The sequence below is a fragment of the Tilletiopsis washingtonensis genome, assembly GCF_003144115.1.
Source record: "Tilletiopsis washingtonensis strain MCA 4186 unplaced genomic scaffold FA09scaffold_3, whole genome shotgun sequence".
Lineage (NCBI taxonomy): Eukaryota > Fungi > Basidiomycota > Exobasidiomycetes > Entylomatales > Tilletiopsis > Tilletiopsis washingtonensis.
Window position 1 is genome coordinate 608,825 of NW_020312000.1, and position 20,928 is coordinate 629,752.

The following is a 20,928-nucleotide window of genomic DNA, read 5'->3' on the forward strand; positions in this document are numbered from 1 at the left end:
ACATGCCACGACCTCCTGCGCTGCACTCAGTGATCAGGACGCGTTGATTGAGACAAGGGTATGCTGAGTGATGAACGCGACCGGGTGGTAATACATGTAAGCAGAGCGTCGTGGGTCAGGGAGGGGTGCGCTACGAGACAGCGCGCAGACGCGGCGGCACGGCGGGCGGCACGTCGATGTCGCTCGCGACGCTCGTCGCGGCGGTGGCAGGTGCGGTGGAGGGGTAGGAGAGGGGAGGGCGCAGCGAGAGATGCAGCGGCGAGACGCCGGCGCTCGGCAGCGAGGCCGTGTCGCACAGACCCGCGACGCGCCCGACGACCTCGAGGGCACGGGCGATGCGTGCGTGCGAGAGGCTCTGCGGCGGCGTGTTGCGCTGGAGCGCGTTCAGCAGCAGCTGGTAGCGCGCAATGCGCTGGGTGGGCTGGATGACAATGTCGGCCGGCGCCAGAGACTTGGCGGCCGAGGCGCTCGACTGCGACTTGCTCTTCGCCGGCGCAGCAGGCCGCGTGACGGCGTCCATGGCGCGGCGGCCCAGCGTCGTGGCCGGCGAGGCAAAGCCCCAGGCCGAGGCCGGGCGCACGGGCGAGGGGCGCGGCGACGTTGCGACAGGCGAGGTCGGTGCCGGCGCAGCGAGAAACGCGCCGCTGCTGATGGTGCTGCGGCGCTTGGCGGCGTTCGGCCGGGGCGCAAAGTCCTCCTCCGGCGACGGCAGCAGCGGCTCGTCAAGCAGCGCCTCGGGCGTCGACGGCCGCGTGAGCGCCAGCGCGTCGATCGCGGCGCTGCGACCAGTACGCTGCGAACGCGGGACCGTGAGGCTCGTCGCCGAGACGTTGCTCGAGCGCGGCACGAGCTCGCCGGCCGTGATGGGCATGAGCATGACGAGGCCGATGCGGTCCTTGCTCTTGGCCTTGCCGTTCTCGACGAGGCGCAGCGAGTCCATCACGTCGCCCACAACGGCAGCCCACGAGACAAACGTCGCCTCAAGCTGCGGCGCAACCAGGCGGAACGCTGCGCCGACGCCCGCCGCAGTCGGGTTCTCGTCGATGCGCGTGGCGAGCGTGCGGCTGAGGGCGATCAGCTGCGGCAGCATGTTGCGCAGCGTGGCGATGTGCGGCGCGGGGCCGACGAGCGACGCATCGACGGTCGACATCATCAGCGCCGACGAGCTGCGCCGGCGCCGGTGCGTCGACGGGCCCACGGTGCTCGCAGCAGAGACACGGCGAATGGCCTGAAAGCCATGTCAGCGCGGGTCTCAGCACTGCAATACTTTATCACTCACCAGCAGGAGACTCTCAAGGTGCCGAGCATAGCTGCGCTCTGTTTGCACCATTTCGCGGATGACGAAGAGACTGGACACCTCGCGCTTCCAGTCCGCGTCGTTGACAAATGCGCCGTCGTGCAAGCGGCCGCTCGCCATGCCGACACCGCGCTCGAGCGGCGTCGCGAGCCCGCCAGACTCGCCAGAGCTGTAGCTGGTAGCCGGACTCTGATCGGCGAGGAACGGCGGCATCTTGCCGTCGACGCTGGCTGAGCGCGGCCGAGGCGGCAGGCGCGCCTCGACGGGACTGGTCTGTGTGCTGCGCTTGGCGAGCAGGTTGCCAGTCGAGGCCATGGCCTGGCGCACGGTGCCAACGCCCTGCTGCAACTTCTCGGCACCGCGCCGCGCGATGCGGTCCTGGTGATGCCGACGCACGTCTTCGAGTGCCTGCAGGAACTCATGGTCGTCGGCGATGTTGAGCGTAGCAGCAGAGGACTTGCGCCGGGGCATCGCTCGCATGGGCGCCGGCGCCTGCATCTGCATCTCGTTGCTGGCCGAGCGTTGGCCGGCCGGCACGAGCGCCTCCGGCTGCGTGTGGATCGACAGCGACGGGCGATTGCGGGCGCGCACGCCGGGAGAGACGGGAGTCACGTCGGGCACACGGCTCAGGCTGCGTCGGCGCGGCAGCGGCAGGTCGGCATCTTCCGTGTCGGACACGGCCGTGTCTGCCTCGGGCGATGCCGCACGCTGATCGATGGAGCTGCGACGCGGTGGAGTAACGACGGGCACGCGATCGACGACCATATATGCCTTGTTTGCCGGCGGCGGGTAGGGCGAGCGCGTCACGAGTGCCCGCAACGGCGAACGCATCTTGGCAGCGGCCGACCCGGCGTCGTTCATGCCCATAGCACTGGCACTGCGTCCTTGCGGCGAGGGCGCCTTGGGCGATTGCGGCGGCGTCGGCGAGTGGTACGACGACGGCGGCTGCGAGGGCTTGCGCGGGATGCGCGGCGCAGTGGGAGGCGACGGCGTAGCGACAGGCGAGGCAGCCGGCACGACCTTGCTGCGCGCGCGAGCAGCGCTGGCCACCGTCGGGTCCGTGAGCGTCGAGCGTCCGGAGCGCGAGAGGCGCTTGAGCGGCGTCGGTGTGGTGGGCGTAACAGTGGGGTGCGTCAATGCCGTCGTGTAGCTCACGTCGCTGGCGCCGCCCGTGCTGCTGGTGCGCGAGTGGTCCATCGCCGACCGGCGCGAGGCGTTGCGAGAGTGCCCGGCAGACGTGGCCGCCGCCGAGCGCTCGTCGCGCACGCTGCGCGTAAAGCCAAGCGAGCTGCTGGCGCGCATGACAGTCGGCGAAGCAGGCTTCTCGGGCGTCGTGGGACGCGAGAACCCGAGGAAGCGGCCGATGCCGGACGAGCGGCTGCGCGCGTGCGAGGGTCGGCCGGAGGCCCGCAGCGCCATCTGAGGCTCGTCGACTGAGCTCGAGGCTGACTCAGGCGCCAGACTGAGTCCAAGGGCCGGAGTGGTCGAGTCGTGCGAATGCGACAGCATCGTCGAGGCGGCATCCTCGAACTCCGTCGCCGCAGTGATCTCGCTCGCGGGCGCAGAGTCATGTGAGGCCGTCAGCTCGTCGAGCTCCGGCGCGGGCGGAATGACCGGCGCCTGTGCGTTGGCCCACCAGGGGTCTGCGGGCCCAGGTGCCTCTTCCATGCTCATCGGACGGCTCGCGAGCTGCGGGCTCTTGAGCGCCGAGAGCGCAGCGAGGTAGGCCTTTGCGGCGGACGGACTCAGCGGGCCTGTGCTGAACGCTGAGGCAGATGAGCGGCTACGGCGATGCGCGGTGCGAGTCTGAGCGTCGACAGCGAGCGAGCCAGGCGCAGGCGACGCGTCGACCGGCTTGCGCGTCAAGCTGCCTGTCAAGCGCGACAGGGCCTTCTCGCGCGAGGCCTCCTTCTCCTCGTCAACAGACTGCCGAGCGCTCTGGCTCTCCGTGGCGCTTGGTCGTTTGGGCAGCGAGCGCGAGTTGCGCCGCAACGACGGCACACTGCTGCCGCCGCGAGGCGCTCTGCCCTCGATCTGCGACTCGATGTCTTCTGCCAGGCGTGACAGTCGCGCCAGGCGCGCCGCCTCGTTCGGACTCAGCAGCGGCTCCTGATCGATGATGGACGCGCGCAGCACAGCTCCGCTCTGGGCCGTCGCTTGACTGTCGGAGACGCGCGCCAGCTCGAGATGCTCGACGCCCAGCTCTCGCTGCGCCTCGGCATCGAGGAACACGCGCTGTATCTGTCCAACGCTGTTGGAGCGCAGGCGACGCATCGCCGGCCGCTGCGGCGACATGTGCTCGACGGCCACGTGCGCACGGATGCTGCTGGGCGGACTGACGTCCCGCCGAGTGCGCGGACTGACCGGCGGCGTGGCGGCGGCTGCGGCGCGCGACCACGCCGGATCGTTGAGGCTGAAGCGCTGTGAGAAGCGCGAGCGCGAGCGGTTCGGCGGCGGTGGCGGCGGCAGTGGTGCCGCGGCGTCGGCACTCTGCGTCAGCGTCGGCTTGCGCGACACATTCGCGCTGCCATTCGGCATGGCCGGCGTCATGGCGGCACTCGCGCTGCTAGTGTTCCGCGAGAGAAAGGTGGCAGGGATCTCCGTCGCCGAGGGCGTCTTGGGCTTGCGGCGGAAGCCAAACGACGAGTGCGGCCGCGGCGGCGCGCTGGGCGGCGGCGAGAGGCCATGTCCGGCGTCCGAGGGGACCTTGCGCACGGGCGACGCCGGGCGGACGCTCGGACTGCTCGTCTGGCTGCTGCTCGGAGAGCGGCTGGGCCCAGAGGCCGGTGTATGGTCGCGCGAAGAGGAGCTGCTGTTGCCGCGCATCGAGCTCATAAACGCCTTGCTCGAGCGCGAGATCGTGCTGCGCAGGCTGGGCCGCTGCGGCGAGTGAGAGGAAGAGTTGCGCGACTCAACGCTAGAGGAGCCCGACGCCGACGGCGAGCCGAGCGACGGCCGCGGCGAGGGCACGGCGAGCGAGCTGCTGGCGCTCGGCCGCTTGGCAGCTTCGACAGCGGCAGCCTGCTGTGCGTCGGCAAGCGCCTCCTGCGAGTACATGTGCACGAGGTAGTCGGGCAGCAGCGGCGAAACAGGCGACGGCGGCTGCGGCGCAGGTAGCGCTGGGAGCAGATGCGTCGGCGGCGACGGCTTGCCCGGCGACGGCAGCGGCTTGTTGCGGTGACTCAGCTCCGCCGGCGAGAAGCCGATGCGCCGAGTGCTGCGCGAAGCGCGGGAGCTGGCAGACGCAGACGCAGGCGAGACGCTGCGAATGCTGGCCGGTGCTGGCCGCTCGGGCGCGAGCTGCGAGGCCTGGCGCGGCGGCACGGGAGAAGAGAGAAGACGGCCAGGCGAGGGCGTGTTGCCGCGCCGCACGGGGATCTGCGAGGGAGACGAAAAGGAGCCGGAAGAGGAGGAGGGAAGTGGCGAAGACGAGTGCGCTGGCGGAGGCGGAGGCGGTAACGGCGACGAGCTCTTCCGCGGCACGCGGCTGGCGGGCGTGGTGGGCGTCGCTCGGGCCGCATGGGCGCGCAACGCAGCTCGCTCATGCCTGGCGCGGAGTAAGGTGAGCTTGGATCGCCTATGCGCAGGGGCCACGAGGTCCGAGTGGCTGGTGCAGCAACTCACATGAGGTCATTGGCGTGCAGCGCATCAATAGTGCGCCCCGAGGCGCTGCTGGACATGCCCGCCGGCGCATGCTGCACCCGCGGCTCGGCGTCAAGCAGACCCTTGTGCGCCGCATCGGCGCCCTGCTCCTCCGTGTCGGGACTGGTGGGCGTGGTGCTAGTCCAGCTGCCACTGCGGCCGAGGCTGTCCGAGTCGGTGGCATACTCGCCGCGCGGCACGCTGCGTGCGCTGTCATCGGCACGGCGGCTGCGGCTGCTCGAGGCGCTCTGGCACCCGCTGCTGCTGCTCGAAGTCGCGGCAGAGGTGTGGTGCGCCGACGACGCGGCACTCAGCGTCTCTTCGAGGGCAGCGGGCTGTGGCAGGGCATCGCTGGCAGGGGAGAGCGAGCTGCGTCGGCGCGGCGGCGGCGAGGCGGGTGTCGGCAGCACAGCGGCGGCAGCAGGCGGCGATGCGGCCGTGACCGTCGCCGGCGACTCGTCGTCCTCAGCATCGACCGGCGGCGCGGGAGCTGCTGGCAAAGAGCGCAGCGCAGGCCCGACCAAGGCCGTGTCGAGCTTGGCGAGCGCCGGCGGCGAGACGAGCTCGCTGCTGCGCATGGCGCGCGCGCGGAGAGAGGGAGAGGCGGAGAGGTGCCGGGACGCGCTGTTCAGGCGGCCATCAGGGGCGCGGCAGGAGGTGCGAGGTGTGGTGTCGCTGTGTGGGTGGAAGAGAGCGTGGAGGAGAAGAAGGTGTGCACTGAGCGTGGGCGACGGGCGATCGGGAGGGTGACGGCACAACGCAAACAGCCATCAGGCGCGGAGCAGCTGCTGCTGCAGGCGGCAGGCGCAGGCACGCTCCAGCTCTCAGCACATGCGGCCGGCGCGCCGGCGTAGCGCGGGCTCAGCACAGGCGCGGCGCTCGCAGCAGCACGCAGGCACAGCGCGCGCGCGTGGCGTCGGGCCGCGGCACAGGCACAAGCAGCAGCACGCACGCCGCCTGCCGTCCGGTCGAGCACCCCTCTCTGCGGCGTCCATCAGCAGGCGTCACACACGAAGAGCCTCGCCCCGCAGAGAGGCAATTAGCGAGCATCACCGGCCTATATGGAGCACCACGCCCGACGGCGCGAAGTGGGGACAGCGCAGCGCATCACGCGTTCGCCGTGCTGGACCGACACGCACGGACGCCGAGCAAGGCGGGCCCGCGTCTTGTCCTGCGCTGCGTTCTGCGCTCGACGACGCTCATGCTGCAGGTTGCTGGGCATCGGCGAGCAGGTGCATCGGACCCTCTAGCCCCGCCGCAATCACGGGTGCGTGGATGCTGCGCCCTCGGCACAAGCTGCGGCAGGCCAGGCACATGACGGCAGCCGCTGTCGCGTGTCGTCGTCGTTCGCTGCAACTGCGCGCTGGGCGCGAATATGGAATACTGGCGCTGCAGCAGCAAGCAAGCGGTGGCTGCGGCACATGCATCGGCAGCGGTATCGCAGCGGAGTCTGACGGGCGAGGCGGAGTGGAGGTGCCTTCGTGCTCGTGCTTGCGTTCGGCACGCCTCATGCCGCCTCGCTCTCTTCCTCGTGTTCTCCTCTCGCGGCGCGCGCGCGCATGAAGGGAGATCATCCGGCGCCGCGCAGCGGGCGTCTCGCGTATTCTGAGCGCATCGCAGCAGCTTCGAAGTCCCCCGTCCGCGATGTCTGCAGAGGTCTCAGTGTACCCCAGGGCGCTTGCGGGGACCATGCGCAATGATGAGGCTGCGCTTTAGATGCCTCGAGGACGAGGAGGAGCGCTGCAGGCTGACTCGGCGCTCGGCTGCGGGTGCGGGGAGCAGCTCGGCCTCGGCGCTCCTACATGCGCTATGCGGCGCAGCAGCGCCGATCCCGCCGATCCCTCGGCGCGCCAGAGAGCGGCACGGGCCCTGCGCCGCGCTGCCGCTGCAGCCCCGCCATCGACACCCTCTCGAGGAGCAGGAGGCTCTTCTCTTCACCACCTCGCGGGTCGCTGCTGGACAGCATACAGCTCTCGCACTTGCCGCAAGTGCAAAGCGGGAGGTACCATAGGCCTGACACAGCGGGCAGCACGCAGCAGCCACACCCTCGGCGAAGGCGTGGGGCGCGGAGCCGATCGCTTGGCGGCAGCGCTGCGCTTGGCGTGCAGCCGCGTCGCAGGCGACGCCGCGTCGCGTCGACCTTTCTCACCGCTCCTGCAGCCCTTCCTGCTGATGAAGCATATCTTGTTAACAAGTGACTGCAGAACTTTTGTAGCAGGTGCAACAAATCTTGAGCTCCTCTTTGCCGTGCTCTCTGCTGACTCAGGAGCGCAGCGTCCGCCGGAGGTCACGTAGAGCGGCGCGCAGCAGGCTCTGGCAGCGCGCCGCGCGCACACGCTCCTCCAGGGCTCAGCTAGGCTCGTCGACACGTGGTCGTTGCACACATCGGTCTTCACAGCTGTGCTCAGTAGCTGCTTTGAGTGACTGTTGTTGCCGTCGGACGAAGCGCAGCCTCATCAGGTGCAGACAGAAGGGCGGCGAGAGGTCACAGGTCCTTCTCGCGCACACGTGCTCCCGGCGGGAGGAGCTTCGATGCGCGTCTGCTCGCTAGTATCTTCGCTCTCTCCTGACCGCGCTCGCACAGCTGGCAGACAATACAGACTCTCGAGTGAAGAGAAACCAGAATCAGAATTACACAATACAAGTCCAGTCGTTAAGGGGGCATCAAGCACATGTCGGCAGCGCGAGCCTCTCGGCGTCGGGCCGCTCTTCTCTCGGCGCCCGATTGCATTGGCACGCGAGGTGCTTAGTTGAAGAGGCGCACGGCCCAGGCGTCCTTGGTGGCGCTGCTGCCGACGTTGATGTTGAACGTGACCTGGTCGTTCGACACGGTGAGCGTCTGCTGCGAGCCCGAGTTGGTCCAGCCGTTGACGGCGCCGCCGTTGTTGTAGGGAATGTTGATGAGCTGTGCCTTGACGGTCGTGGCCGAGCCGAACTTCTTCGAGATGCCCGAGAAGGTGACGGCGTTTGTCGTGGCGCTCGTCGACTGCGAGCCGATGATGGCCGTGGCGTTGTTCGTCGAGGCCGTGGCGTACGAGTCGACGCTGCTGCCGGCCGTCGTGGTGCAGGGGCTGCCGTTCATCAGCTTGTAGTACTTGTATGCCTGGTACTCTCCCGTCGTCGAGTAGGAGCCGTCCGAGTTCTTGATGAGCAGGTCGGCCAGCAGGTCGCTGAGGTCCGAGCCGCTCGCCCAGTTGCCGCGCAGGCCGTTGAACTGCAGCCGCTCGTAGCGACTCTGGAACCATGTGGCATATGCGGGGTACTGCTGGCTGCGAATGCCGAACTCGTTGTTCTGCAGACCGATGCCGGGCGTGAGGCCGTAGCTCTTGACGTAGCCGGGGAGGTACTGCGCCGGCGGGATGGGGTCGCTGCGGCGGGCAGACGCGCGTCAGTCACGTGCAGCAGGCAGCCGCCCGGAAATGGACTGACTTGTTGTTGTTCTCCTCCAGGTGCCAGTTCCAGACGTCGGGCTGCACGTTCGTGCCGCCGTTGTTCTGCAGGTAGCTCAGGAAGTTGTTCCACCAGCCTGCGGAGGGAGGGACGCGTCAGTGCCGCACCGCAGCTGCAGGCCGACGCCACGCACCGTTGCCGTTGTAAGGGCGGCTCGACGTGCTCGGGCCCACGAGCGGCAGGTAGGCGCTCGAGCCCGAGGGGAAGGCCTGGCGCAGGGCCTTGGTGCCGCGCACGTACATCTGCGGGGAACAGGGACGCGTCAGGACAAGCCGACGCTGGCTGACGCGCACAGACGCACCTCGTTGTACTGAGACTGCGGGCGGCCGCCGAAGTTGATGTCAGGCTCGTTCCAGATCTCGAGCTGCGTCGTGTACGAGTTGGCCATGCCGTTCGACTTGAGGTCGGAGATGACCTGCTGGAGGAAGTTGTTCCACAGCGTCCAGTCGCCGTTGTCTCCCGGGTAGGGCGTCGAGTTGCTCTGCGTGAAATCGACGCCGTACAGGTCCGCCATCTTGACGATCATGACGCCGTTGACGGCGCGAATGCGCTTCCACGCAGCCACCGTCGCTGCGAAGCGGTCTGGTGCGCCAGCGTCAGTCTGTGATGCGTGCGTCGCACAGGAAGAGCAACCCACTGTTGTACGACGTCCGGCTGTTGGCGTAGCCGCCATTCTGGTCCGTCTGGGCGCCACCGGCCGACTCGTAGTTGACGCTGAGCTCCTGCAGGTACTTCTGCGGCGGCGTGTTGGTGCCGCTCCAGCCGTAGAGGATGCCCTGGCCGAAGAGCTGCGGCGAGCCGCTGCAGGCGCCGAGGTTCACCGTCGTCGTGTCGGCGGCGCGCTTGACGGGCGCCAGCGACGAGGGCGCACCCAGCGTCACGGCCGCGCTGGCGAGTGCGAAGAGGAGAGAGGTGGCGGCGTGCATTGTGTGAGAAGAAGTGGGGGTGAGGAGGATGGGGAGAAAGGAGGTAGACGACCTCGAGCGGCGTGCTTTTAACTCCCTCGCCCGAGCTTGCGCTGCTTCCCCGCCTTCCCCGCATCTGGGGTATGGGGAAGCTGCGCTCGGGTCAGACGTCGGGCCGCTGACAGGTGCACGGGTGCAGGCGTGATGCGGCTGCGAAGAAAGTGTGCCGAGGCGAGGCATAGCGCCATGTGCCTCCGCCAGTGGCTAGCGGCGCATGGACGCACTTCCCCGCACTCTCGCCATCCTGGGCCTCCAGCGCCGACGGCAATCTCCGGTTTGCTGAGCAAGTGTGCATCTCCGAGCGCACTCAGCAGCAGTCAGCGCTGCATGCTTGACGTCGCGGCGCAGGGATTGCCGTCGGACGAAGGAGGGGCGCGCTCGGCCGCCTCGCCACTGCGCAACGGCGGCAGCGGCGCAGAGATGGCCATCAGATAATCCCGAGCGTGCGCGTGTGTGGCACTGGAGCCGAAGCGTGCAGGGTACAGCGGCAGCCCCAGCGGCAGCAGCAGCGGCGCTGTGTCTCTTGCGGCGCGGAGCGAGGGGTCCAGCGCGGCGCTTTGCCCGCCGCGAGAGCGTCGCGGCAGCACCCCGCAGCCGCTGCTGCCGCGGCTCGGCAGCTCGCTTGCAGCGCGGCAGCTGCGGCTGCGCTGCCTCCGCCGGCGGCTCGCCGCTGCATCTGATGCGCCGCCGGCCATCTCGCCGCCTGCAGAGATGCACCCGACGGCACCGCTACGCTCTGAGCGCCTCGCGCCTGTCGCGTGCACGAGCACAGCTCGGGTGCGGGGCCCCGCCTTGCTCCGCTCCGCCGCTGCCAGGTGATGCTGCGTGCTGCGGCGGAGATCTCGCCCCGCCCGCTCCGGAGCCGAGAACGTGCTGCGGCCCCTTGGACAGGCGCTTTGCCCGCCCGGAGGCCCCTGGGGCAGCTTGGCCCGCTGCCCCCGCCCGCTGCTGCCGGTGCCGCCTCTGCCGCGCCGGCCGCCGCTTCGCCCGACAGCTGCCGCCCGCCGGCCCCGAGATGCGGAAGGTGTGCTGCTGCTCCTCCCCTGCTGGCAGCCTGTGGCGCAGATTGCCGGAGCTAGACGTGCAGATCCCTTCCGCTTACCCCGCGCCATGCTCATGCTCGCTCCCTCTCCGCTCGCAGCTGAATGCTGGGGTTTGCCCCGTCTTGCCTCTTCCGCCGGGCCCGGCAGAAGCTTCGGCAGCCGCAGCGCTCGGTCGAGCCAAGTGGCCAACTCAGATCAACAGGCCGAGCATGGCGCCGCGGTGCGTGCAGTGCACAGCTGCGCGGTGTCAGGCGCGGCGCAATGACCCACAGCGGCCACCGGCGTGCTTCGACGTCAGCCTGCTCGTCGCTCGAGCTCCTCCGGCTGCGGCTGGGCCGGCCGACGCTGGACGCAGCAGCACAAAGAGCACCCAGTATGCCGATGCACGCTTCGCTGCAAGCCAGGGCCCGTTGGGCAATCAACATCGCCCGCTCTCCAGCTTTGTGCCGCTGACACAGCGCAGCTGCTCGAGGAGGAGACGCTCATTTCGCCCGCTGTCATGCGAGCCCCTGGACTAGCTGCACGTTGCACGCCTCGGCACCCAGCATGCAGTGGGCTGCAAGTGTGCGTCTTCTGTGGGGTAAGCCTCGCAGTGCCGACGGCAAAGAGGGGAGAGATTCGCGAGACTCGTGGCCAGGAATAGGCCAGAGGGAGCAGGGCGTGCCCTGAACCTTGTTCCTCTAGGTGCTAGCACCCGCTGGCGCGAGCCGCCAGGCACTGGCTGCTTTACTGCATGGGGCCCCGTGTTGCGAAGATTGCCTGGCCACCGGCGCCGGACTGTCAGCTGCCCGAAAGATGACCAGCAATGCCGGCGGCGCAGGGAGCATCTCAATGCGTCTACTCATCCTGAGCACGCCATCTCTGCGTCTGGAGACCGCAGATCCTGTCCACTTCCGAACCCCTGCATGCATCCCTTCGGCCGTCGATGGGCGAAAGGCATCGAGGCGGGCCCAAGATTTCCGTCTCTCGCATCTCTCGGCCCAGGATCTCCACGGCCGGCCAAGCTAGGCCAGGACATTGCCGCGAGGCGGGCAGCGTCGTACCTGCACGCTGGCGCAGGCACTGGCGGCAGAGATGTGCTAGCGCAGTGTGTCATTGACGAGCCCAAGCCTGGTGCCTGCAGCTGCATCTCCCTCGGCTTTGTGTCTGCCTCGTCCCCGACTCAGAGGAGGTAGTACAGCTTCTCGGCCGAGACCTAGAGCAGCGTGAGCGAGCGAGCAGGGGTCTAGCGGACCACAGCGGACTCGCCTTGCCCTCCTCCATGTACTTCATTCCCTGCGGCACGCTCTCCAGGCCGCCGTCCATCTTCTTCATCTTGTTACCCTTGATGAGCTCGCTGCGCAGCAGGTGGCGCAGGATACCGCCAGAGGTGAAAGGCTGCAGCTTCTCGTTCTCGCTCTTCACAAAGTCCTCCTTGAACTCGGCCGGGCCGTAGTTGAACGGCTTGCCGAGCAGCGCGTAGGCGCTGTACAAGTTTTGCGTGAGCACGGCAACCGTTGCGCGCACATGTGGGCACTCACAGCGTGTGCACGATCTTGACGTCCTCACGCAGCGCAATGGCGTCCTTCTCCGGCTTGAGCAGCACCACGACGCTGCCGCCGCTCTTGCCCAGGCTGCGCGCGGCGAGGCTCTGCGTGCCCTTCTCGCTGATGCAGTCGAGCGCGTGGCTCAGCTTGGGGTGCGCCTCTGCGATCTTCTCCGGCGTGCTCTCGTCGCGGTAGTCGTACGTCTCGGCGGCACCGATCGACTTGAGGTACTCGTGGTTCTTGGGCGAGGCCGTCGTGATGACGTGGTAGCCCGACGCGCGGCCCAGCTGGATGGCACTGCGCACCAGGCTCAGCTGCGTGCGCATGTGTGCGACGGGCAGCAACACTCACTACTGGCCCACAGAGGTGGCGCCCGACCAGACGAGCAGCTGAGGCGCATCCTCGGCAAGCTGCGGCAGCGAAGTCGAGTCCTTCGTCGGCTTCTCGAGGCCGAGGCGGATGTAGAGCGCCTATCAAGAGCATGTCAACCCGAACGCCGGCATCTGCAGTCTGGAGCCACGCTCACCTGAACAGCCGTATAGCCGGCAATACCAATGCTGACGGCCACCTCGTCCTTGACATTGTCCGGCACCTTGGTGAGCACCGACGTCGGCGAGACGAGGTACTCTGCAAACGAGCCGCGGTCCTCGTACTTGCCGCCGTGCACGAAGCCGGCAACCTTGGTGCCCTCCTGTAGGCGTGTATGCGTCTCAGAGGCATGCAAGATGCAGCTCGAGCAGCACTGGCAGCACTCACAGCGATGTCCGTACCGTTGGAGTCCTCCACCGTGCCGAGGAAGTCGCAGCCCATGATGACGCCCGGCGGGCTCATGAGCTTGGCGTGCTTCCAGCTGCGGCGCGGCTTCAGCGCACGTCCTAGACACCAGCTCCCGCTGCTCTATCACTCACTCAGTCGGGTTCAGGTCGATGGCAACGACCTACGCATGGCTCGTCAGCGCCTGCACACCCGCCGCTGCCTCGGCGCGCCGCACCTTGATCAGCACCTCGCCGGCGCCGGGCTTGGGCACGCTGATCGTCTTGACCTCGGTCGTGTGCTCGGCGGCCGCGACGAGGGCCTTCATCTGCGAGGGTGCCATGTTGCAGTATGTGTGTGTGGGTAGAGGCTGGGTAGTGGTGGAGTGAAGCCGAGCGGTGCGAAGGACGTCTACGTGGAGGCGGCTCCGGCAGCCGGGCAACTGGCCGCTAACTCCGGGCGAGCGCGGGGGGAATACAAAAATGGACATCGTGCATTCTTACTCTCATTCAGGAAGCCGGACTTAAACTTGACCTGCCGTCGCCTCGCAGGCGCCTCTGCCCTAGAGAGAGCGGCAGCGACAGCTGCGTCTGCAAACCGTGAGCAAGACGATGCTGGGACGAGCTGTTAAAGAGCGAGGAGAGCTGTACCGAACCGCGAGCGGTGAGCACTGCCGAGAAGGGATGGAGAGACGGCTTGCTGCTGTTGCGAAAGTCTCTGATCTCAGCTCCTCCTGCATCGTCTCCTCCATCTCCCTCCAGCATCGCACATGTCTCTTGCAACTCCTCGTACTCAGGCACACTCAGCTCTGGATTTTGAGCGCAACTGTGCTCGTCGAGACGTCCTCAGCAGCTCGCAAGGCCTCACGCTGTCTCATGAGGTGAGGACAGGAAGGCACAGCAGCCGCGCCTCCACATCGAGCGCGAGCGGCCCGTGCGGCAAATGCCGACACTGCTCCAGTGCCTGCGTACACCTCACCCGTCCTGCGCCGGCTGACCTCCTCTCCAGCGCGAGATCTCGCCTGCCTGCACAGGACGCAGCATCGGCACAACGCAGACGGCAGTAGGAGCGGACCATGCCGCCAATGGGTGGTGCGTTCTGTGCGAGGTCAAGCCGTGGTTTTGAGGGGCAGGAGAAGCAGACGATGCCGTGGAAGCCGTCTCATGCCGAAGGAAGCTCGTCGCCGCGGAGCGAGTGGAGGCCGACGCGCGAAGATCGGCCAACCGCAGGAGCGCCCGACAGCGAGAGCCGGAATGCGGCGGCCTTCTGCTGCTGCTGTGCCGCATCGGCTGCATCCCTGCGCAGAGAGCAGGCAGAACTGCAGCACCGAGTGGGGGCCTTGGCTGTGGAGAGAGGCACAGACACGTGCGACGGCGGTGTGCACGGGCATGGAGGTGGAGGACGCCCCCGCTCCGATGCCGGCGGCAGCGGAGCGCGCATACTCGACTAGCCATGCATGCCGCTGCCAACCTCTCCTTCTCACCACCACACCAACATCACACACCCACCTCACCAACCAACAACCTCATCACCATGTCTTTCTGCAGCGGCTGCATCGACCTCAAGGAGATCCCCGGCTCGCCGTCGGGCAAGACGGAGAAGATTGCCGGCCTCGACGCCTACGTGGCGCCCGGCAGCAAGAAGGGCACCATCGTGCGTGGCGGCACAGGGTGCACTGCTGCAGCAGTCGACTGACACGCTCACTACGTACAGCTCATCGCGCCTGACATCTACGGCCTGGGCATCACGAACCCCAAGGTGAGCCCCTCTTGCTCCTCTGAGCATGCTTATGCATACCTGCGGCTTCGCAAGAGGCGCTGCGGGCGACTCTCTCCCCTATGCACATCACTCACACTCGTGCACAGATCGTGGCCGACAAGTTCGCCGAGCAGTCCGGCTTCACCGTCTGGGCCGTCGACTACTTCAAGGGCGACCCCATCAACCCCAAGGACTTTGTGCTGCCCAGCAAGGCCAGCGAGGGCCCGCCGTCGGAGGAGGCCATGGGCAAGAACTTTGGCAACTTCCAGGAGTGGTGAGCAGCGCGTGTGGTGCGCCCGTGTCCGTGGAGGTGCTGACGCATCCTCGCAGGATGGGCAAGGGCCACGGCTTCGACGAGACGTTTGCGCTCATCAAGCCCGTGATCGCCGAGGCCAAGAAGAACGGCCCGGTCGGCATCGTCGGCTACTGCTAGTGCGTTTCTCGTAGCCACGGCAGTTCGCCCTTTTGCTAACGCCACTCTGCAGCGGCGGCAAGACGGCCGTCATGGCCGCCAAGGAGAAGCTGATCGACGCCTTCGTGCTCTACCACCCCTCCATGGTCGAGGCCGACGAGGCGGCGCAGATCACTGTGCCCGTCCTCATCAACGCCGCCGAGCTGGACCCGCTCTTCGGCGGCGAGGCCAAGGACACGTGGTTCAAGACGCTCAAGGAGAAGAACCTGCTTGACGAGGCCTCGACGACGTACCCGTGAGTTGCCCAGACTGCCCTTGCCGCGCGGCCTGTCTGACCTCTCCCCTGCAGCAACACGGTGCACGGCTTCGGCGCACGGCCCGACGTCAACGACGAGAAGGTCAACGAGTCGTGGAAGAAGTCGATCGCCGCCACGACGGCCTTCTTCGGCCGCGTGTTTGCCTAAGCGGCAGATTTTACTACGGACCCGGAGGCCTCTGTAATCTCACACTTTTGACATGCGATACACTCGTGACATTTTCTAGAGTCCCACTGCGACGCACACCGAGCAAGTCCACTGCTAAACCACATCATGATCGTGTAGGCGGGGCGGGAGAGGCAGGTGGTGGCGCAAAGGCCGGCGCAGAGGGGTCCAGGTGTGCGCGGCTGGGCGGAGGTGCCGGCGCTGCCTTCGCGCCAGCCTCGTTGGGTGTTCCTCCGCGTGCCTTGCCGCCGCGACCGCGACCCTTACCTCGTCCAGCGCCCTCTCGAGGAGGCGCATCAGAGGGCCCGTCTGGTGTGCCGGCAGCACTTGCTGCACCAGTAGCCTCGGCGTCATTCGTCTTGCCGCCGCGTTGCTTCGGGCCGCGAGGAGGCTGCTCCTTGTTGGCCTTGGCCTTGCCGCCCTTTGCGCCGCCTCGTTTCGGTGCGTTGCCAGATGCAGGAGCCGGGCTGCCACCTTCCTCTATCCTCAGACGGCGTGCTTCTTCCTCGAACCACGCCTCGAACGCCTCCTTCTCGCGCTCCGCCTGCTCGCGCCGCTCCGCCTCGAGACGGTCCTCCTCGATGAGCTGCGCGAAGCTCTTCTTCTTGGCATTCGCCTGTGCCGCAGCTGCATTCTCGAGCCGCTGTTGCTCCTCGGCCTGGATGGCGGCGAAGGAGCGTGGCGCAGGGCCGGGCGTGCTGACCGGCGGACTCGTTGCTGGCATCTGAGACGAAGCGCTGCGTTGTGCGCGCGCAGCAGGCGAAGGAGAGGGCGACGAGGAGAAGAAGGCCGGCCCGGCAGGCGGCGCAACAGCCGGCGGCGTAAAGGACGGCGTGGAGGTTGCCCAGGCCACCTCGCTGCCGTTGCGACGGGAAGGTGGTCGCACGCCTCGCTGCGGCGTGATGGTCGGCCCAAGAGCAGGCAGGCCAGCCGCAGGCGCCGTGTCAGAGACGGTGCGCGCCACTGACGGTGCGCGTCCTCGCGAGGACGACGCAGCGCCAGGCAGAGGCGAGGACGAGTCGAGGTCCATGGCTGGCACAGGCTGGCTGCCGGGCGTCTGAGCCTTGCTGATCGCCGCCCAGGGAGATGCGCCAGAGACGCTCGGCTTGCGGTCGTTGAAGGGAGACAGCGTCGGCGACCACGTCTTGGGCGTGCCTGCCTGCGGAGACGCGCCAGAGGCACCAGACTGTGGCTGCTGCTGTAGCGCCAGCTGCTGCTGCTGCTTCTTGCGGTCGCGCTGCGACAGCTTGGCAGTCAAGCTGAGTGGCACCGCGTCGCTGCCAGGCGGCTGCTTGACAGGCGTGGCCGTCCCAGAGGGTGCAGCTGATGCCGGCAAGCTGCCGTTGCCTGCGACCGAGGGCACAAGACCGCTTGACGGCCGTCGCGCCTGCTCCGACGCCATGATGCTGCGCAGGTCGACGCCGGGCGGACGCGCGGCCGGCGCAGCCTTCGGCGAGACGCTGAGTACGCTCTTATCTGCCTCGACGGTGCGCGAGCGCCACGGCGTCGAGCCGGGCGTGCTCGCGCGAGACGGACCGAGGCTGAGGTTAGACGGCTGCATCATGGCGCGAGATACGGCCAGCGCTGCAGCCAGACCCGGGCTGGCAGCCTCATCTTCGTCCATCGAGAAGAGCCCGGCGTCGTTCTGCGCTGCCGCTGGCAGGCCTGTTGCCCGCACCTCGGGGCTAGTTCCCGGTGACATCGACGAGCGCACGCGCCGCGCAGGGGTGCTTGCGTCTTGCGGACGCCACGACGGCGAGCGCGGTGGCCTGCGACCGAACCTCTGACTGACGAGGTTGAGCGACGGCGGCGGAATGTCGAGCGACTCGAAGTACTCCTGATGCTTGAGCACGAGAGCGGCCAGGTAGTCTGCGTTCGGCGTGCGGTGCATGCGCTCGTCCTGCTTGCGGCGCACGAGGCGCGTGAGGTCGCGCACGAGCTTCAGCTCGAGCTCGTCGAGCATCCCGCCCTCGAGGAGCGTCTCCATCGTGCGCGAGATATAGTCCATCGTCGCCTCCTTGAGCGGCAGCGCGTGGAAGAACTCGGCGTTGCTCAGCAGCGAGGCCACGTTCGTCGGCAGCACGCGTCGGCGCAGTAGCGAGCTGCACACGAGCTTGAGCTTGTCCAGCAGCAACTCGTTGGCTGCTGCCAGGACCTCGGTGACAAAGTCGAGCCAGGCGTCCAGCTTGCAGCCGGCATCTGTGCCCACAAAGAGCTCTGCGCCGGCGTCGGTGTAGAGATGCTCGAGCACGATGCGTGCGACGCGCCACTCCATGTGCGACATGTCGACGGTGATGATGCCCTGCTCCCAGCGCGCAAAGGTCCAGTCCGGCTGCAAGAGCGCCGCGAAGAATGGCGATCGCCGCAGAATAGCAGCGTGGGCCGGGACCGTACGATCTGCGAAGCGAAGCTTGACGTCGTGCAGCGGCGAGAGCGAGGCGTCAACGTCCACCGCAGAGGCAAACAGCGTCCGCATGTTCGGGCGCAGCGTCTGGTCGGGCGGCCGCGGCACGGGCGAGACCAAGCTCGAAGAGAGGGCGGAGAGGTCGAGCAGCTCGGCCAGCGCTTGCAGCTGGCTGCGCACCTGCGTGCGGTCGATCTTGCTCGCCTTGTACTGGGCCTCAACCCGGTAGCCGATGCTGAGCCAGACGGCAGGCAGATCGTCCGTGTACAGGTAGTGCAGGAGAAAGCAGGCAGTCGGGAAGGAGCAGCGCGGCAGCTCGAGCGTCGTCGCACCACCTCCGTGCCTCACAGCGACGCCAGGGGGCGCGGCCGTCTTGCCAGTCTGCTGCAGGACCTTGGCGAGCGCGGGCACGCGAGCAGCAACGATGACGCGGTGTGCGGGCAGGTAGCGCCCGCCAGCCACGATGAAGAGGTCAACGCCAAACGGAGGCGAGAGGACGCTCTCCTTGCTGAAGCGCGGCGCTCCGCCATCGGGCTGGAAGCGGCGCACCGCCTCTCCGATGAGCTGCGCCATGCGAACGTAGCGCTCCGCCGACGACTCGCCGGCCTCGCTCTCCGAGTCAGAGTCCGAATCGGCGTCAGGCTCGGCGCGGAGCTGAGCAACCTCGGCCGTGATACTGCGCTGCTCCTCGGCCGACGTGGCACCCGCGTGCGAGGCGGCCTTGAGGTGCTGCAGCAGATCCTGCAGGTCATCCTCGAGCGATCTGCCGCGCGCCTTGATGTCGTGCAGCTCTGCGTCAGTCTTGATGGCGGCAAAGCCACCGCTCTCGTTGGCAGCGACCTTGACAACGCGCTGCAGCAGCGGCACAGCCTTCCAGCCGGCCTTGCCCTTGCCGGCGCCCTGCCCGCCAGACGCATTGCTGTTCTCCGCTGGCCGGGAGCGCACAAAGACGTGGCCTGACTCGGTCGTGAGGATGATGTCGGAGCCCGCGCCCAGCGCTACGTCCTCGGCCGCGCCGACCTTCTTATTCTTGCGCACCGACCAGATGAGCTGCGGCTTGACGCCGGTCTGGCGCGAGGCCGAGGCTGCACTGGTGGCTCCGCCGCTGCCACCAGCCGCCGACGAAGCGTACTCGGAGGGATGGCCGAGGCTGAACGTGAAGACGTCGCCCATGTCGCTGACCGCTGCCATGACGTTTGACGAGCCCGAGACGAGCTTCTTGATGAGCGGCTTGGGTCGCGCCTGGCGTGGCCGGAAGACGGACATGTCGCTCGAGAAGCCGGGCTGCGGGAAGCGGATGATGAAGTGCGTGTCGTTGTGCAGCACAAGCACGTCGCCAGATGCCAGCAGGCAGGCAGTGGCAAAGTCTGTCACTGCTACCTGCCGGATCGCCTGCGCTGCCGTCACTGCGGACACTTTGCGCGGAGTGATCTGCACCGGCGAGGCGGCGCGATCGTAACCGAGCTGCCCAGCGTTCGTGCCCCACGTGAAGAGCGCCTCACTGGTGAACGCAGCAGAGTGCAGCTTGCCGGCAGCGGCGCCAAGGACGTGCTCTCGCTTGAGCACACCGGCGACACGCCGAGGGCTGATCTGGACATCCAGATCGGCGCTCGAAGGCCCTTGCGACGCCGGCGCGCCAAAGGTGGCAGATGCGGCGCCTCCGGTGCCCTTTGCCGCGGAGCTCGAGGCGACGATGCCTTGCCCATGCTCAAGCACGTATCCGAGCTGCTGGAACTTGTTGTGCCCAAACGTCAGCAGCGCGCCGGTCGTCGTGACGATGCACGTGTGGTCCAGCCCGACGGCAATGGCGCAGGCCGTCTCGTGGAAGTCGCGCAGCGGCTCCAGCTTGGTCTGCGTCTGCGGTGCGCGCCCGATCCTGCAACATGCATCAGCGCCTGTGGCACCGGCTCTGACCATGCCTCACTCACCGGCCATGCCCGCTGATGCCCGCACACCGCACGTTGGCGCTGCTCTCGTCGGTCAGGACGAACGTCGCAAACTTCGACATGGCCACGTCCCGCACGCCCACGCGGTCATAGCGCTGGCCCGCGGGCCTGAGCACGCCCTCGACCTCGACCGCCTCGATGCGCGAGCGGTCCGGCAGGACGCGGTCTGCGCCATCGCCGAAGCCCAGACTGTAGTTGCGGTTCGCGCCCCAGGCGTAGAGCTCGCCGGCAGCGAGGGCAGGCACCTGTAGTGCGCTCGGCAGCAGCGTGTCTGGGTGCGAGGGCGCAGAGCCAGCCACCGTCGCATTGTAGAGATCGAAGGGCGTGAGGCCCTCGAGATCCTTCAGGCGGTAGTCTGCCGGGCCCGAGCCCGTGGCACGCCGCAGCAGCAGCTGCGCTGTGAGCAAGTTGCCATGGTAGAGCGCACGATGGAGCGGCGTCCAGCCTGCAGCCGGCATCAGTCCTGCGCCAGCGCGCGCTACGCCTCGTTTCACTCACCATTCTCGCCGTCGCCCAGGTTTACGTTCGTACTCGGGTGCGCGAGGATCGCAGTGAGCCAGTCCACGCTAGCACCCTCCGTGCTCGACGCAATGAGGTGCAGCACGGTGCGGCCCAGATGGTCGCGCCGATTCACCTCTGCCGGCGGGCATGGTCCGCCGTGCGCCGGCCCGCCCGCAGAGAAGGAGCGGTGCGGCGGCGAGCGCGGCGAGGGGCCGACCGGCCCCTGCTGCTGGTGGCCCTTGAGGACTGCGCGGAATCGCTGTGTGTGCCAGCGCGTCAGCCACAGGCTGAGCGGCTGGCCGACTCCGGCAGCTGCTGCGCCACCTAGCAAAGCTGAACTCACCTGCAGGTCCCGGCACGCCCAGCAGTCCAGCAAAGTCGGCGCCATGCACTAAGGAAGCCGACGGCGCAGCCTCGCACGCTCTGAACCCGTGGGGCTCAAAGGTGCAGAGGGCTGCGTCTCGGGCGGTGCTGCGGACGGCGCTGCCTCCGGAGGCGGAGGCGAGAGCCGCAGCGGCACCTGGCTCACGCGCGCGCGCGTGCGAGGCAAGGGCTGGCAGAGGCGAACGCGCGAAAGCGGTGGCGAGTGGCAGCGGCAGGCGAAGCGAAGCAGGCAGAGCGCGGCGCCGGCGAGTCTAGAGGCTGAGCAAGACGAGACAGGGAGATGTGGAAGCAAGGCAGCCCGACGCCGACCTCGTCGTCGTCGCTGCCTCAGGGCCCGGTGGGTCAGGGCACGCTCGCTCGGCCAT

At 67.9% G+C, this 20,928-nt stretch overlaps 6 protein-coding genes across 6 annotated transcripts; 1 reads left to right on the forward strand and 5 right to left on the reverse strand.

Annotated features, from left to right (window-relative positions):
* Window positions 1–36: 36 nt before the first annotated feature.
* On the reverse strand, window positions 37–5,691 carry FA09DRAFT_358574 (hypothetical protein). The gene is made up of 3 exons (XM_025744978.1): window positions 4,922–5,691; window positions 1,280–4,844; window positions 37–1,228 (listed from the first exon to the last, which is right to left on the reverse strand). The coding sequence occupies exons 1-3, from the start codon at window positions 5,515–5,517 to the stop codon at window positions 131–133; spliced, it is 5,259 nt and encodes a 1,752-aa protein (XP_025600787.1). The 5' UTR covers window positions 5,518–5,691; the 3' UTR covers window positions 37–130.
* A 1,994-nt stretch (window positions 5,692–7,685) lies between these two features.
* FA09DRAFT_336640 (hypothetical protein) lies at window positions 7,686–9,315 on the reverse strand (the record flags this gene model as incomplete). The annotated part of the gene is made up of 5 exons (XM_025743907.1): window positions 7,686–8,307; window positions 8,369–8,465; window positions 8,523–8,631; window positions 8,691–8,971; window positions 9,027–9,315. 5 exons carry the CDS (start codon window positions 9,313–9,315, stop codon window positions 7,686–7,688), a joined length of 1,398 nt encoding a protein of 465 aa, XP_025600788.1.
* A 1,565-nt stretch (window positions 9,316–10,880) lies between these two features.
* On the reverse strand, window positions 10,881–11,738 carry FA09DRAFT_188522 (hypothetical protein). Its single transcript, XM_025739376.1, has 3 exons — window positions 11,646–11,738; window positions 11,243–11,592; window positions 10,881–11,152 (listed from the first exon to the last, which is right to left on the reverse strand). Exons 2-3 carry the CDS (start codon window positions 11,524–11,526, stop codon window positions 10,912–10,914), a joined length of 525 nt encoding a protein of 174 aa, XP_025600789.1. The 5' UTR covers window positions 11,527–11,592; window positions 11,646–11,738; the 3' UTR covers window positions 10,881–10,911.
* FA09DRAFT_327936 (GroES-like protein) lies at window positions 11,554–13,040 on the reverse strand. The gene is made up of 8 exons (XM_025741589.1): window positions 12,915–13,040; window positions 12,832–12,860; window positions 12,680–12,773; window positions 12,450–12,614; window positions 12,275–12,393; window positions 11,918–12,220; window positions 11,646–11,862; window positions 11,554–11,592 (listed from the first exon to the last, which is right to left on the reverse strand). Exons 1-8 carry the CDS (start codon window positions 13,017–13,019, stop codon window positions 11,560–11,562), a joined length of 1,065 nt encoding a protein of 354 aa, XP_025600790.1. The 5' UTR covers window positions 13,020–13,040; the 3' UTR covers window positions 11,554–11,559.
* Window positions 13,041–14,209: 1,169 nt separating this feature from the next.
* On the forward strand, window positions 14,210–15,310 carry FA09DRAFT_336642 (alpha/beta-hydrolase; the record flags this gene model as incomplete). The annotated part of the gene is made up of 6 exons (XM_025743908.1): window positions 14,210–14,329; window positions 14,390–14,434; window positions 14,542–14,708; window positions 14,765–14,866; window positions 14,920–15,141; window positions 15,196–15,310. The coding sequence occupies 6 exons, from the start codon at window positions 14,210–14,212 to the stop codon at window positions 15,308–15,310; spliced, it is 771 nt and encodes a 256-aa protein (XP_025600791.1).
* Window positions 15,311–15,364: 54 nt separating this feature from the next.
* FA09DRAFT_304687 (hypothetical protein) lies at window positions 15,365–20,840 on the reverse strand. The gene is made up of 4 exons (XM_025740476.1): window positions 20,523–20,840; window positions 20,177–20,438; window positions 19,661–20,123; window positions 15,365–19,608 (listed from the first exon to the last, which is right to left on the reverse strand). Exons 1-4 carry the CDS (start codon window positions 20,565–20,567, stop codon window positions 15,435–15,437), a joined length of 4,944 nt encoding a protein of 1,647 aa, XP_025600792.1. The 5' UTR covers window positions 20,568–20,840; the 3' UTR covers window positions 15,365–15,434.
* Between the last annotated feature and the right edge of the window lie 88 nt (window positions 20,841–20,928).